General features: G+C 44.7%; 1 protein-coding gene across 4 annotated transcripts in view; it reads right to left on the bottom strand.

The window, feature by feature from the left end:
* Positions 1 to 15584, bottom strand: part of CPT1A (carnitine palmitoyltransferase 1A) — a 386602-nt gene that overhangs the window by 76514 nt on the left and 294504 nt on the right. For all 4 annotated transcript variants that reach the window (XM_085644765.1, XM_085644763.1, XM_085644764.1 and 1 more), the window contains exon 15: positions 11353 to 11487. In XM_085644765.1, coding sequence (XP_085500891.1) covers positions 11353 to 11487 — 135 coding nt within the window. The remainder of the gene's footprint in view (positions 1 to 11352; positions 11488 to 15584) is intronic.

The raw sequence follows: 15584 nt of genomic DNA, 5'->3' as shown, positions 1-15584 counted from the left end.
CCGCACCCAAGGACCTCCCTCGACACTCCTGAAGAAGCCTGCAGCCTCAGAACAAGGTGCCCCCCCTACCGCGATCAACAGAGGGTAAGATTTCCCGACACCAAAAGGCACCCCTGCACGCGGCGCCCCGCAGCCCCCTGTGCCCAATCCCGGGGTACCTACCTATCCTCCAACTATCCAACTTACCTCTCGAAGTGGTGGTGGCACCTGAAGAATCCTCGTCCCCGAGCTTGCAGTCTTTTTCTAAACCGGAGATTTCCCATTGAAATCAATTGAGCGCCCAAAGGATGAAAAGCACCCTGCACCCAGCCGCCCGAGTGGCCCTGGCAGTGCAACCTCTACACCTACCTACTTCCCCACTTGCCCTGAGTAAGTGACCAGGAGCCCAGCTCCCACAGCCACGTGGCTTGCTAGTCGGCAGCCACCAACCAGGGCCCCCCCCTATCCCTCATAGGATAACATTGGGCCTAACTCCCTCTGCACCCGGCCGCCCTAGAGTCGCTGAGGATGAACCAACTGTACCTACCTGACCCTGGGGGACCCCTGAGTCTATGCTCAGAACCTCAACTCTGCCAGTTGAGTACTTACCTTTAAACCGATAACTATATTTTCTTCATAGGGTAACATTGACTGGCTTTTTCCTGAAATTTCTTCTAAGTGTGGACTTTTCAAATCTTAAAATATTCACCAAAAATAAGCCGAGTAACGAAAACGAAAATACTCACCTGCTCTTAGGTGAGCTCCCAGTGCTGGATCTTGGTGCTCAGCACTGACTCTGAAAAATACTTACAACTGTACTTACCCTTAACTCAATTTTCTTCCGTAGGAAACCATTGACTGTTTTTCTGTGAAATTTCTTCGAAGTGTCGATTTCTGCAATCTTTAAATATTCTTTAAAAATCGTATAATATCTGAAAACGTAATTACTTACCTGTTTTGGATAAAGGTCCCTGTACTGAGTCTAGGCACCCAGTACTGGATTACAAAAGTAACGAGAACATACTGTACCGGCAACTTGAATTTTCTTCCATAGGGAATCATTGACTGTTTTCTTTGAAATATTTTCGAAGTGTCAACTTTTAAAATAGCTAAATATTGTTTAAAAATCATCACAGTAATAAAGTCGACTTTCATCACTTGATTCTAAGTACTGACCCAGGACTGAATCTAGGATCCAGTCCTGGAACTCCAAAAGTAATCCTAAAAGTAATGTTGCAAATAACTTGAAATTTCCATTGAGCTCAATGCATTGTTGTGTTTAAAATAGAGTTGCATATTGCAACCACTTGTAACTGTTTACAGGAGTCAATTGCATATTGCAAAAGTATTTATATAAAGCATCTCATTCTGAGAAAGTATATTTTAAATCCAATTGTTGGTTCTAAAATAAAACAAGCATATATTTTTTTATATATAAACCATTGGCCTACAGTTCAGTTATTGAGTGTGTGAGACCATTTGCTGACTGAGTGTGTACAACAAATGGCTTACTGCTCGACCAAGCTACCACTTTAGAGAGTAAGGTTATATCTAACTTTAACCTCTGTCAACCCTGGGGGACTGTGGACTCTGTACACCCTGTACCTATTAAGGAACAGTATATACAGAGGCACTTTCTCACAAGAGCTGAATCTGAGGGATAGAAAGGAGTGCCCTACCACTGGATCTAAGGGTACCTACCTGGCAGTGATGTCATAGTTTGTTTATCAGGTAAAGAGGGGATTTTCCTAGGAGGTCTTGGTGGACAAGACAGCAGGTCTTAAAAAAAAGATACGTTTCTTAACTGTCAGCCAGGGCAAAGAGCTTAGGATAGGAGCTGAAGGGGAACCTGCTGGGATATTACAGATCCATTGGGCAGCCGTATTTTGTACAACCTGCAGTTTGGCAAAAGAATGCCATTAGCTGCCATCAGCAGGGTTTAACTGTAATCCACACAACTGATAACCAGTGCCTGGATCAGCGTTTTCCTGGCTGAGGAAGGGAGCCAAGGGAAAACCTTCTTCAAGGTGCACAGAGTGGCAAAATAAGTCCCTCTTATCACTGCAACGTGATCCTTCATTGTCAAATTGGGGGTCACTTTTTATCCCTGAATCTTTCACTGAAGGGCTAAGGTTTAGGACAGTCCCCAGCTTCACTGGCCACCAGTCCGGCAACCGAAGTTGTTGCGCTTTGCCAAATAACACGACCTCAGTATTCTCACTATTAAGCTGAAGACCGTTTTTAACCATCCAAGTAGCAATATCTTGCATGCAGTTTTGGAAGCGATGCCCTGAGTCCTCAGTGTCCTGTCCTCTAGTGATCAGCTACGTATCAACGGCATACGAGAGAACTTCAAAACCATGTGTTCTCACCAACTGTGGCAAGGGAGTCACATAGATATATTAAACAACGTTGGGCTCAATGAAGAGCCTTGAGGCACTCCCTTGGTGAGAGGAACCTGCTGAGATTTAAAGGAACCCAGTGTAAAAATTTGGGTTCGATATTTTAGAAAATAGGACTAACCACTGCCTAGGAATCCCACTGACATCGATCTCATGTAGTCTGCTAATCAGAACGGGATGAGAAATGGTGTTAAAAGCCGCAGAGAGGCCTTATAAAACAAGCATGGCAGGAGCAACACCATCCAAAGAAAGAGTGACAGAGTCAGTTACTGCGACAAGTGTGCCCCCAGTACTATGCACCACTCGAAATCCCAACTGAGAAGGATCCAAGATCGCCCCTTCATCCAAGAAAGACATAAGCTGTTTGTTTACATGGCTCTCAAGAAATGTTCCCAGTAAAGGAAGTAAGGAGATTGGACAATAATTACTCAAATTTGTGGGATCAATATTGTTTTTTTTCTGCAAAGGGACTACCAGAGCTGTTTTCCAAGCCAATGTTACTGTGGCGAATTCAAGAGACAGACTGAGTAAAGATTGAACTGCCAGGTCAAGTTCAGCTGACAAAGTAGCAAATGTTCTGGGGGACACAAACATCCATTGGCGAGCCAGATTTGGCCATCCTTAAAGCAGGTTTGACTTGCTCTTCGGTTTTGGAAGTGAATCTATCCAAAGGTGGAAAAGAATCATTATAGGCCGACAGTTGCTTTCAATTGCAATTAAACTATATAGCACTAACAGAAATGATACCAATATTCACATTTCTGTTCTTTGCCTTGATACTTCCTTCATCACCTATTTCTTCTAGAATTCTTTCGGAAGATATTGGTTTCTTATCCCAAACGCAAACGAAATCCATTAAAAACAGAAAGACCACTTAGACGAAATATGGGGCAAGTCTCTAGATTAGATCAGGATGATGTTTCACAGCTAAATCATACAAAATCATCAGCTTATACAAAATAAACACCGAGAACCAGATGTTTATAAAGTTTGACCACAAGTGTTCAACAACCGTAACCTTGAGACTGAGATTTTGACCTGCTAGGTAACTGTGGATGACAAGATAGAGGCACAATGCACCACAGCTGAAATTCTACAGTAATCCAATTATTGTAATTGGAGTTATATAGTGCTTACTACCACACGAGGTGTTGAAGCTCATTTACAGACCATCCACCAGAATGAGCATTACCAATGGTAAGTAACTTGTTATTCTGCTTTACACTTCTAACTGCAGATGCCTCACTTCAGAATAGATACTAAAGCAGTACCTACCCAAAGTCGAGAGTCTGTGGAGAGGACTTAGTCTTGCAAAACATTCATGCGTCAAGGCAGTAGTGCTTTGCTAAGGAAAAAACAAACAAACAGAAGTTGACAGCTTCCCCTGCAAGGGGTCAGTGTCCAGGGCACCACAACAGATTACAAATGTGTCCCATTACCCAACATAGATGGATTTCATAGAGCAGAATCTGGTGACAAGGATGACATCCACGACATCAGGCAGCAAACTGAAAGCAGTCAATTACACCACTAAATCTCCACACATAAATCCAGCTTGTGGACCCGGTCCTGCTGCTGACACAGGAGGTCCTACTAAAGCGGTAGCTAGATTACAGGACAAATGCACATGCTTAAAAGTTCATTATCTTGGCCCAATCCACCCTGCCCTGCTTATTGCAGTACCACTCAGTAGTGGTGTTGTACCCGAGAACTTGCACTAGCCTCCCCCGATGGGTGACAGAAAAGCTTCAGGGCCACACAAATGACCCATAGCTCTCATATGATGATGTTGAAACTGCCCTTCACTGGAGACGAGGGACCTCTGAGCTCCTCCATCTCATTTAATATCCCTCCAACCCAGAAGCGATGTGTCCATAACCAATTACCACTCTGGGTAAGGGAGCAAGAGTGGTCTACCGCAGAAGAGATTTATTGTCTGCAAATCATGGGCTGTCTTCTCTGGGACTTTAAGTTCCACTGCCGGCCTCGCCTAGTTGACAAAGGGGATGTGCGAGGCTGAAGTCCAAGAAGCCTCAGGTCCACCCTCACTTGGATTTAGGATTAGGCCTGAAACATTAGGAATAATGCCCAAATGTCCTGGAATCAGATGGGACTTTGGCTCGTTTATAGGAAATCCCAACAATGTAAGGAGTTTCATATTGATACCAAAGGGGATGATGGACGTAGCGTTTGAACAAATCAAACACTCAGCCCCAGTCAAGTGATCTGGGTTTAATACATCATCATTCTTTAGCTCACTGTAGCAAACGCTCATCCAATAAAATCAGAAGAATTATCTCTTTGAAGAAAGTTGAAGTTTATTCACAACAAGACCCACGACCTCCTCCTTCCAGTTCCCCAGTCTGTTATCCAGTCAAACCCAAACATTCTCTTATGACCTAGTAAGAATTCTACACTCTACATTCCTTAAAGCAACAAACATTAAATAACACTTATGACCCCCTTTACATAAGAAATTCACTTCCACATATTACACTCACTCCACCACCCCAGTTCAGACATGGCCATATGCAAATCAGTCTGACCCTGTGCCTCATGGGAACAGTCCAGCCCGAACTGCCAAGTCATGTCTTCCCTGGACGGGAAACAAGCATCCTGGGACCGGTTACTGGGGTGAATGTATGACATTGTTCTGCATTCTGTCCATCAACTGTTGTTTTTGCAGGAGTTTCATATTTGATAGGAGGTGGTTCACTTCAGACTGTGGCGAGCCTGCCTTCAGCAGCCAGTTGTTGAAGTACTGAAATACAGGAACTCCTAACCTCCGAGGATTGGCTGCGACCAACTCCATCACTTTCATGAACCCTCAATGTGCACTAGTGAGAACGAATGGGAGAATGGCAAACCGAAAAAGCTCCTAGTACACCTTGCCCTGTAGTTAAGGCCTGTCGGACTGCAGGATGGGCACAAGAAAATGCATGTCTTGCAAGTCTAAGGACACCATTCAGCTGCCCTAGTCTGGAGCAGAGAGGATCTGACCCAATTAAAGCATTCTGAATTTGTCCTTCCACAGGAAGGCGTTCAGGGGACAGAGGTCCAAGATAGGCCTGAAGCCCTTGCCGTTTTTTGGGATGAGACAGTAAAAGGAATAACAGAATACCATTCTCCAAGTCCATTACCCTTTCTATGGCTCCATTGGAGAGCAACAGGTGAGCCTCATGTAGCAGGATGGATATATGCTATTCTGAAATTCGCTCTGGTCTGGGAGGTATATTGGGCATAGACTTGTTGAACAATTTGGAAGACCTATCTGTTTTTTAGTTTAAATCCGTTTATTGCCTTTTACATATTTCGGAATACATGTGTGGGACACACAGACAACAATACATTTTGAGATGGTAGCAGGACCAATATGACAACGTTACAAATGAGAGTGCAGTATGGGGTTTGTATGTACCGGGCACATTACTTGTGTAAACGCATTAGAAGTGACAGGTAAAATGTGCATATCCAATCTACAGCAATTGGCACAATAATATAGTTAAGAAACGTCAAGCAAGTAAAAATGTGCACCTTCAACAGGAGAGAACAGGTTGCAATATCAGATGTAGCAAATCCAGGAAGAAGTGCTGGATCCTGCCACCCACTGGTTGGACATGTCCCTAACCAGTGTCAGTGGCTTGGACCAGCACCAGTCCCAGGCCAAAATGGAAGTCAGTACCGGGTGTAGAAATAAGCCTGGTAAAGGATCCAAGGGGATTGATGGCATTGAAGAAGGGTCTTAGATGGGCAGTGTCAACCTGCACACCTTATTTTTCTTGTGTGTATCCTATTATTCTGAAGTTTAAGAAAAGAATCAATGCGCTGCTTCCTGTGTAGCATATGCCACTGTCCCCTTATGACTAATCACTGAAATGAATACAGAGAGAACTGGAAGTCTGTACTGGGTGTAGAAATAAGCCTGATAAAGGATCCAAGGGGATTAATGGCACTGAAGAAGGGCCTGCCAGCGGGAACCAGACTGAAGGCCCCTACGGTTCTGTAGGTGCAGGAGGCCTGCCAGGGAGAGCCCTATGCACTGTTCCCAATAAGCTGCGCGCATCTCAGTTGCCATGAGCGTGCAGTGCTGTGTGTGGAGCACGCACATACAGCACATGATCCCGCAAGAGCATTCGCGCCACAGCTTTTAATAGAACGAGCGGCGCGAAAAACTGGTATTTCCTGGGCGGAAAAGACTAACTTGAAAAGAAGACAAGAGAGCGGCAGGCAAGGCAGCCTGTGGGATTATCGAGGGCACTTGCTTTATTCTTTTGTATCTAGAGCGCGCTGCGGGCATATTGTGTGCTTTTGTTTAAGTATTCATGTTAATTGCAGCACTCGTCATGAGCTGCGATTAACATGAATACTTTAAACAACAGCACACAATCTGTTCACAGCAGTGCTTTAGTAACAAAAGATATGCAGCAACTTTACAAACACGGCGTGTACAGCACACGCCCTGTTTGTAGACTTGCTGAATTTCTCCTCTTAAAAGAGTTGGGCTGCGGGGTAATTGTGTACTTTGTTAAAGTATTCTTTTTAATTGCAGCTCCTGATGGGCACTGCAATTAACCTCACAACTTTAGCTAAGTCACACAATCACCCTGCTGCCCTGCTCTACTAAGAAAAGATATGCAGCAACTCTACAAATACGGCGTGTAAAGCACATGCCCTGTTTGTAGACTTGCTGAATTTCTCTTCTTAATAGAGCGCAGCTTGGGGGTGATTGTGTGACTTATTAAACTTTTCTGTGCTGGGCATAGTGTGCCACACGACTTGTATTTTCCTGTTTCTGTCACTGCATCCAGATTTATGATACAACAAGTAACATCATACCCACAATAAGTCGGACTATTGGCTTTGTCAGTGGTTGTTAATTGCATAAGATAAATAAGCAGCAACTATGGCGTGTATATAAAATTGAAAAAGCTTCCACTTAAAGCCCTAGTGACACCACGGCATTGTTGCTATCTTGAGTTTCAAAAAGAGAAGGGAAATTCAGAGAGAAAATGAGTCTCTTTGAAGGATTTCCCTTCTCCTACAACGCTCACCAGGCATGAAATCATGCCATAACTTCTCCACTAGTGAGAAGTGAGCAGTGTGAGCACGCGCACATCGATGTACCTGCTGTCACTGCAGTCCGTAAAAAAAAGAGGACGGCCTGTGCCAGGGCACAAAAACAGAGCCCGATAGAGACCCGTTTCGAGACCCCCATTAAAAACACTGCCAGTGCTCAGCACCGGTGAGACCCGGCCCACTTAAAGCCCTGAACGTAGTGTCCATCATAAGTCACCCACTGTCAACTAGGAACATCACACAATCAGAATGTGAGGGAGGGCACTTTAGGTGCTGATTAACAAAGAGTCTAAATCTGCCAGTTAGCACGAGGCCTGGCACTACATGTGAGATTTGGGGACTACAAGGAGGATATGTCACGAACAAGGGAGCTTTCTCGGTGGAAGCCAAAAGCTGTGGGAAGCGTTGGGTCTTACATGCAGGGGGGTCACACTGGATAGACTCCGTGCCAGTGAAGACTAGTCCATTCATAGCACCCGCAGCCCGAGCTTGTGCCTGCAGAAGTGGCTTGGAGAGTGTTGTAGGAAATGAGCAAGTGTTACTGAGGAGAATACACCCGACAGATGGATCAGTCATTTACACACTTGCAGCTGCCATCTGCTCAGACCTGCATCTTGGCAAGATTCAATATCTTGGCAAGGACTAACCTGCCTTCTACCCTTCTTAGTACGTTCAAGTGAGCAAGGTTACATAGAGCGAGCATTTAGAAATGACAAGATGGTGAAAAAGTCTCCTTTAGAACCTTGTCAATATGCAGAGACGCTACTTCTGAAGGCTTGCCATATCACACTGGCTCTCTTCTCTGACATATCTTTTGTCCTTTTTTCATCCACTCCTCAGCTGCTCTTGCCATTTCCTTCTCTTCTTTTTAATCCTCCTCATATGTCCCATTCCACGTTTACCCACTTTCCCCTTCTCCCCATCCCATTCTTGTCTCCATTCCCTCTCGCTGCCTGTTCTTTGCTTTCTCTCTTACCGGTTTTCCATTCTCTTTTCTCCCTCCTAGTTCTCCAGACCCTCTGGCTGCCTTTCTCTTTCCGTCCCTCTCTTACCAATTTCTCCATTACCCCCTTCTCCATTTCTCATCTTTGCGCCACAACTTTGTTTTTTCTTTGTTCCTCTCTCCCCCTTTCTCCGCCACTACATCCTATTTCTCACTAGTATCCTTTCATTTTCCTTCTGGCTGCTATGTTACAATTTTGAAAACACATATTACTATCCCTGAATATTAACTGGAAGCACATTTAGAATTTTGTCCAGTGTACCTCTGCAGTGTCAGTGACCTGGCCACAAAGGACATGAAAAAGCTGAAATTGGATCATAACTCAAAAGATGTTCTGATCAGGGGCCCCAGAAATAAGTTCGGCCCAGGGCACTCAAAATCCTCAAGATATCCCTGTGTCTTTGTTAAAGTTTTCATGTTAACAGCAGAACCCATCATGAGCTGCAATTAACACGAAAACCTTAACAAATACACACAATCACCCCGCAGCCCAGCCCTATTAAGAAAAGAAATGCAGCAACATAGCTGCCAAGATTTCAAATTGCAATGTGGGACGTTTTCATAATTTCACTGTACATATTAGTGCCATTTGAACAGGGCAGGCTTTAGTGCTGGTGGCGCCTGGTGTGACAATGTTTGTTGGCGCCCCAATGACCACCTCCGCCATGGATACTCTCATTACCAACCTTTAACAGTGCCCCTCAAGTCTCCATAACCCCTCTCTCTTATTTATTTTGTTAGTAGTGCCACTCATACCAGTGTTCGGTGTTAAGCACTTTACATTGCATACACATTACACAAAGACACTGAATCATAGTGTGTAAATCAATGTATTGGAAATGTTACATAAGACAGAGGAATACAATTTCTCTTCTTAACCGAGCTGGGCTGCGGGGTGATTGTTTTTTTTAAGCAAAAGTTTGGAGTGATATTTTGCGCTGCACACGCGCGGTCTGGTTCCTGGTGCACATGGCCATGGCTGCAGCGCACAGAGACCCAACATTTCCGCACACAGAGGAAAACAAATAGACGGAACATTGCCCCTAAGTGCAGTAAAGATTACTAGCATGTCTTCTTTTAAAGCCTCAATCTGCTGGAGGATCAAACGACCTAGGACCTCAGGGGAGGCATCGGAATCAACTGAGGAATTGATTATATGGCTGGTGACCTCGAGGGAGTGAGAGTTAAATTTTGACGCTGTCCTGCTTTCTCTTTGGAGTCAGAGTAATGGGATGGGGTTGAGTCCTGCTTTGCTTTCTTATGCTTGTGCTTGAAATTAAACTTAAGATTTCAAGCAGGAAGTAGAGCGGTCATGGGAATGGCCCCATGACTGGGCCCATGATTTGGAGTGCCTGTGGTAGCAGAACCTGTGTGAAGACTGCAACTTCTTCTATTAGCTGAGATACATCTTCGCATTTCGGTCTTGAATCTCCTTAAGGTGCACTAGGGCACATTTATTATACAAATTAAGAGTCGTGTCTGGTGCCCAGGCACCAAAGGTACTCCTGGTGCAGGGACATGACTAAAATCTGCCTCCTGCAGTCACGGCACGGTTTAAATTCTGTTGTTTTTGGTGTGACTTCTTCTCCCAGTACACTATTTTAGAGTTGCGTTTAGGAGTCTATGGAAGACAAGGTGAGAATGGAGATCAGAATCTGCATCAGAAGGATTAGAAAGAAAGAAACTAAGGTCAGCATGCAGGGGTGGTGCTTATATGTGGCTCTGCTCCGTCACTTAAGGGGTGGTATGGAGTCAGCGTGGAGACACCCAACTCCACCTACAGGCACTCAGGAGCATTGCTACAAACCTGCCAGATGTTCTATGGTGAGGAATCTGCGGTTCGAAGTATCCATCAGAAACAAAAACACATATAGGATTGCTAAGAAGGCTTGTCAATCAAACAAAACAATGCTAAACAAAGGCCTAATTTTGAAGTTTCCAAACACTACTAAAGATGACACCCTTAGGCTATTTTAAACAGGACTATACTGTATCCAGCTACATACTGGCAGAACAATGTAAAGCATGTCTACCTATGAAATAAATGTGATGCAAATGAATAGTTGCTGTTGCTTAACTTGTATAAATGTAATGGTTTTTCATACAGTGCTTAGTTTGAAATCATCTTATGTGAGAAGTCTTTTCATTGTACAAGTTTTTGTTTTCAACTTTCAGTAACCATGACCGAAAAACTGTTACTACAAAGATAAAGATAATTGCCAAGTATTCAAAAAGATTCAGATATAGTTGCCCATTCGTGGTTTTACACAAAACCATGCTGGGACCTGTAGTTCTGCTTCTAACAATGCAGTTATGTGCTCAGAAATTCCAGCATGACAACTGTAGTTGGCTATAAAAACCAGGAGTGACAAAAGGTGTTCCATATGATATAGGGCAACCTGGCAACCGTGCAAACAGTAACACTTATACACAATAGGAGCTTTTTAGCGAAGACAGGCGTAAAAAGAAGGCAGGGCTGGCTCTCATAAATAAGAGTGAACTGTGCTTGGTAAGCAAAAGTAACGAAGAACACCCATCAATGGACATTTTAGTTACCTCATCCGTTGTCTTGTGTTTTAATCATTTCAGTATCGCAGTGATGAACTTATCAGCCTGGGAACCTCGTAGGATTGTAAAGTTGGCACTCGAAGTATTGTAAATGCAACCACAAATAAAATCTGAACCACTTTACAGCTCATTCAACTTTGACTAATTCAATGGTACCAAAAACGCAGTGCCAAAAATATTGTCTATCTCCAAAACAAACATTCAGCAACAAAGACAAGAAATTCAATAGTATATTTCTGTTTAGACAGTTGAATGTTTTTCTTTGAATAAAGGCTAACATATGGCGAAAATGTTTGAGCAAAGTATTTTCAAAGTTAAACTCACGGTTTGGGTTGGATCTGCCATGGATTTAACGAAGTCACATGATTCATTGGTACATGATCGCACTGTTTCAGTTCTTCCTTCCCTAAATAGTCGTGTCATCGAAGCTTCATATGTTAAGCAAAATTTACCTTTGTCCTATGAGGTTAAACAGAAACCAATACAATTTAGAACATAAAATCTCTTAACATAACTCACATAGAAACAGAGTAAAAGAGAGAAGAATGGCCCATTCATTTGTGTTTAAATACAGGTAAGTGCCCTAAAGCGCTGTCAAAAAGGCTAAATTCACGTTCATGTCATTTAGCGCATTCTAGCACCCTGCCCCATTTAAATGGATATCCATGCACAGTGTGGAAAAATATACTGTCAGACCGCGTTCATGGGGCAAGAGGGGGCTACTGCATCACACCCAAGGAGGCTGGGGTCGATTGCTTTTGATGTTCCGGGCTTGGTTTTACTATTGCTCAGCAAACTGGGCTAAGTAACAACCCTTTCAGCACCTGGCTCTCAATGGTAGTGATGGAGAGCAGTGCCAGGCTTCTCTGGAAGGTTAATGTAGAAGGCACAACAGACACCGAAGAGCACAATTACTAACAGTCCAGTGTTTATCTTTGCAAAAAGAAAAGGAGTTTAATACACAGAAAAACTACAGAAACGTATCACATACTCAAAAGTCTCTGGTGCAGGGGGTATACCCCTTTGGTGAGGATGCCCCTTCTACCTTCCCTTAATCTAAAGGTCACCTGGAGAGGGCTTCAGCATAGGTGCAGTGCTCTCCCTTGGTCTGGAATGCATTAGCAGCACTCAGTCGCTCTACGTTCATCCTGCCTGTAGTTAAGGATGGCAGAAGGCCTTGCATCGGTGTGGTTTCTTCAGTCTTGGCTTAACCGAGGTCAGGGATGGGCAAGCCTGCAGTAGGTTCAGGGTGTGTGCAGACATGGGCTGCAGCAGAGTTTGGAGCAATGGCAGCCCTCTTCTGGGCTCTCCGTCGACCACAGCAGATGGGCCCACAAGATTGGGACTGGGGTGAGTAGGTCGAGGCAAAGGCGTAGTCCTCCCTGGCTTATGCCAGAATGCAGTCCACTTCTGGTCCTGGGTCAGGGACGGCAGCGTAGTCACTTGAAGGTAGAGATTGGCAAGTTACCAATTCCAGTCACTACCTTAGGGAATACACAGTCATACTGGCAAGTGCCTCCGGGGAGTAGCTCCTTTCTCACAATGTAGTCCGCACAGACACACAATGGCAAGTGCCACAGGGGTAGCCATTGGGGATCTGCCGCGGGTTTACTCAGGTCTCTTCTTCAATGGCACAGACGGCTTGGGCCCCCTGCTGGAACAAGTGCCACAGCTTCAACAGTTAGGGGGTGATTCGCTCAGGCACACTCCTGCAGTGCCACAAATTGTCCACTACAATGGTGATGACTGGTACCAAGCGTAGAGCACTTCAGGCGAGCTCCCACAATTCTCTTTCAAATCGACCCACAGCACCAGGGTAACAGCTCTTACCTACACCAGTGGTCCAGTGGTCCATTCCTTCTCCTGAAGGGTTGGCAAGCTCCTTTCCGCCTCCTCAGGGAGGATCCTCCAGACAGTCCAATACAAAGAAAAGTTATTTTTCTAGGATAGACTCCGCGTGAAGTCTCTTCACGTCTGGAAAGCTAGATGTCAGGCAGAGATCAGCTCTGATTGCATAGTTGTCCTTTGGGGAATCTGTGAAGCACCCCCTCCTTGGCTAAAGAGAACTCAGAATTGGAACAACAAATGGGTCAAAAGCTCTCACTCATACAGGTACAGCAGACAGGAAATGTACACTCTATCTGCACTGCTAGAAGAGGTATGTGTAGGTTCTTCTTTCATGTGTGCTTCATTGCCTGTCTTTCTGACTCAGCCTTTAATCTAAAGTGGTGCACCTCCTGCAGGGTCAACCGGCTGGCGTACACACAAGAGACACACAAAAATGTAGGACCATTCTGCACCTGGATATCACAGACAAGTGATAGCGATCAGTAAGAGAGACAAAAGGTTGATGACTTCTAAGGGAGCCTTTGCACACATTTTAACAAGAACTAAAATATCTCCCTTTATCACTGTCATCCACTAAATGACAGTACTTAGGGAGACTAATCAAGCAGCAAAAGAAATTCTCTGAGGGGGGGCTGTATCCTCTTTCCCCACTTCAATGCTTAAGTCCCGCACTCATGCCTCAAGAATGCCAGCAATGCACGTCCACCTATCCCTCTGGATCTTCCTTGAAAGGACTGCTTTGTGTGTTGAGATACTGTTACTGTCGTGGCACACTTTGTGAGCTAGGCTGTGTGGTGAAGCTAGCATGGGGGAATGATAGGCTGAGATCCCCTCTAGAGGGCAACCTCCTTTTTGGTGCGGATTTTAGACCAGTGTTGGATATGGTTTCGCATTCCTAGATAACCGCCTTTGTCCTCTTATTGTACTGCTCTAGGAAATGTGTCATTAACTCCTCCACCTCCTCCCATTGTTGATGGCATTACCTGCTGAGCAGGGGGATCAGAGCTTGCAATGTGCCATTAGGTGGCAGTCGACCTCTCCATTTTTCACAACATCTCCATGCTCTCCCTATTCGATATATATATATATATATATATATATATATATCTATATATATATATATCTATATATCTCTCAAAGCCAGAAGGGGTGCCCCTGTGAGGAGGTCTCTCCGGAAGGGGTTACAGCACACCAATGCCGGCAGTAGCGCTGACAGTATACCATCATGCCTCAATAAGCCAAACGCGTTTCGAGCAGTCTCTCAGCTCTTCGTCAGTGGCAAGAATGTGAAATGCAAATGCAGCCATTTTCAAATCCATATCATTTATTTAACAAGTCCCACCCCAATGGGCGCAAGGCATTCTGGTTATAGTAGTCCATGAAATTAGTGCCAAGACTCTGGATTCCTTTGTAAACCCCAGTGGGTGCCACATATTGCAAGCGGTCAAACCAAATGGTATATTAAAAATAATATAATGTCCCATGTGGGTAGAGGTCCATATTATTTATGCCTTGCGCCCATTGGGGCGGGACTTGTTCAATAAATAATATGGATTTGAAAATGGCTGCATTTGCATTTATTTATTTATTTTATTTATTTATTGGTTTATATAGCGCTAGAATCGACTCCAATGGAGTATCTCTGCGCTTTTCGGTAATCGGTAAACCAAGGACAAGATGATGGGGAGGCTAGATCTCATTCTTAAACAGCACAGTTTTAAGGAGTTTCCTGTAGGTAAGATGTTCCTTGCATTGTCTTAATGATAAAGGAAGTTTATTCCACAATGTGGGGCCAGTAATAGATAAAGCTTTATTCCCATGTCGGGCTTTTTTTGCACGAGGGATCACCAAGAGGAGGTTATTACTAGATCTTAGTGATCGGAGCGGAATGTAGGGAACAAATTTATTTTGTAAATAGACGGGCCCTTGACCATTTATGCATTTGTGGATAAGGCAACATATCTTAAATTTTATCCTCTGACGGATCGACAGCCAGTGTAGCTGATCCAGGATTTCACAATCTTGCCACTGACGAAGAGCTGAGAGACTGCTCTAAACGCGTTTGGCTTATTGAGGCATGATGGTATACTGTCAGCGCTACTGCCGGCATTTGTGTGCTGTAACCTCTTCCGGAGAGACCTCCTCACAGGGGCACCCCTTCTGGCTTTGATGTAATACGGCTGGTCCGGCCGCGAGGAGGTCCCGCTGCTGCTCGAGCGGATCCTGGGTGCTTGCAACCGCGGCACCGTTTGGAGGGATCGGGGCCTCGCTGTCCGGGACACTATTGGGAGCATGGCAGTTTATTTTTCATGGACCTCTACCCACATGGGACATTATATTATTTTTAATATACCATTTGGTTTGACCGCTTGCAATATGTGGCACCCACTGGGGTTTACAAAGGAATCCAGAGTCTTGGCACTCATTTCATGGACTACTATAACCAGAATGCCTTGCGCCCATTGGGGCGGGACTTGTTCAATAAATAATATGGATTTGAAAATGGCTGCATTTGCATTTCACAATCTTGCCACTGACGAAGAGCTGAGAGACTGCTCTAAACGCGTTTGGCTTATTGAGGCATGATGGTATACTGTCAGCGCTACTGCCGGCATTTGTGTGCTGTAACCCCTTCCGGAGAGACCTCCTCACAGGGGCACCCCTTCTGGCTTTGATGTAATACGGCTGGTCCGGCCGCGAGGAGGTCC

This window comes from Triturus cristatus, chromosome 3_1 (assembly GCF_964204655.1).
Source record: "Triturus cristatus chromosome 3_1, aTriCri1.1, whole genome shotgun sequence".
Taxonomy (NCBI): Eukaryota; Metazoa; Chordata; class Amphibia; order Caudata; family Salamandridae; genus Triturus; species Triturus cristatus.
The sequence above is the reverse complement of the archived record's forward strand: the minus strand, read 5'-3'. Positions and strand labels throughout refer to the sequence as shown.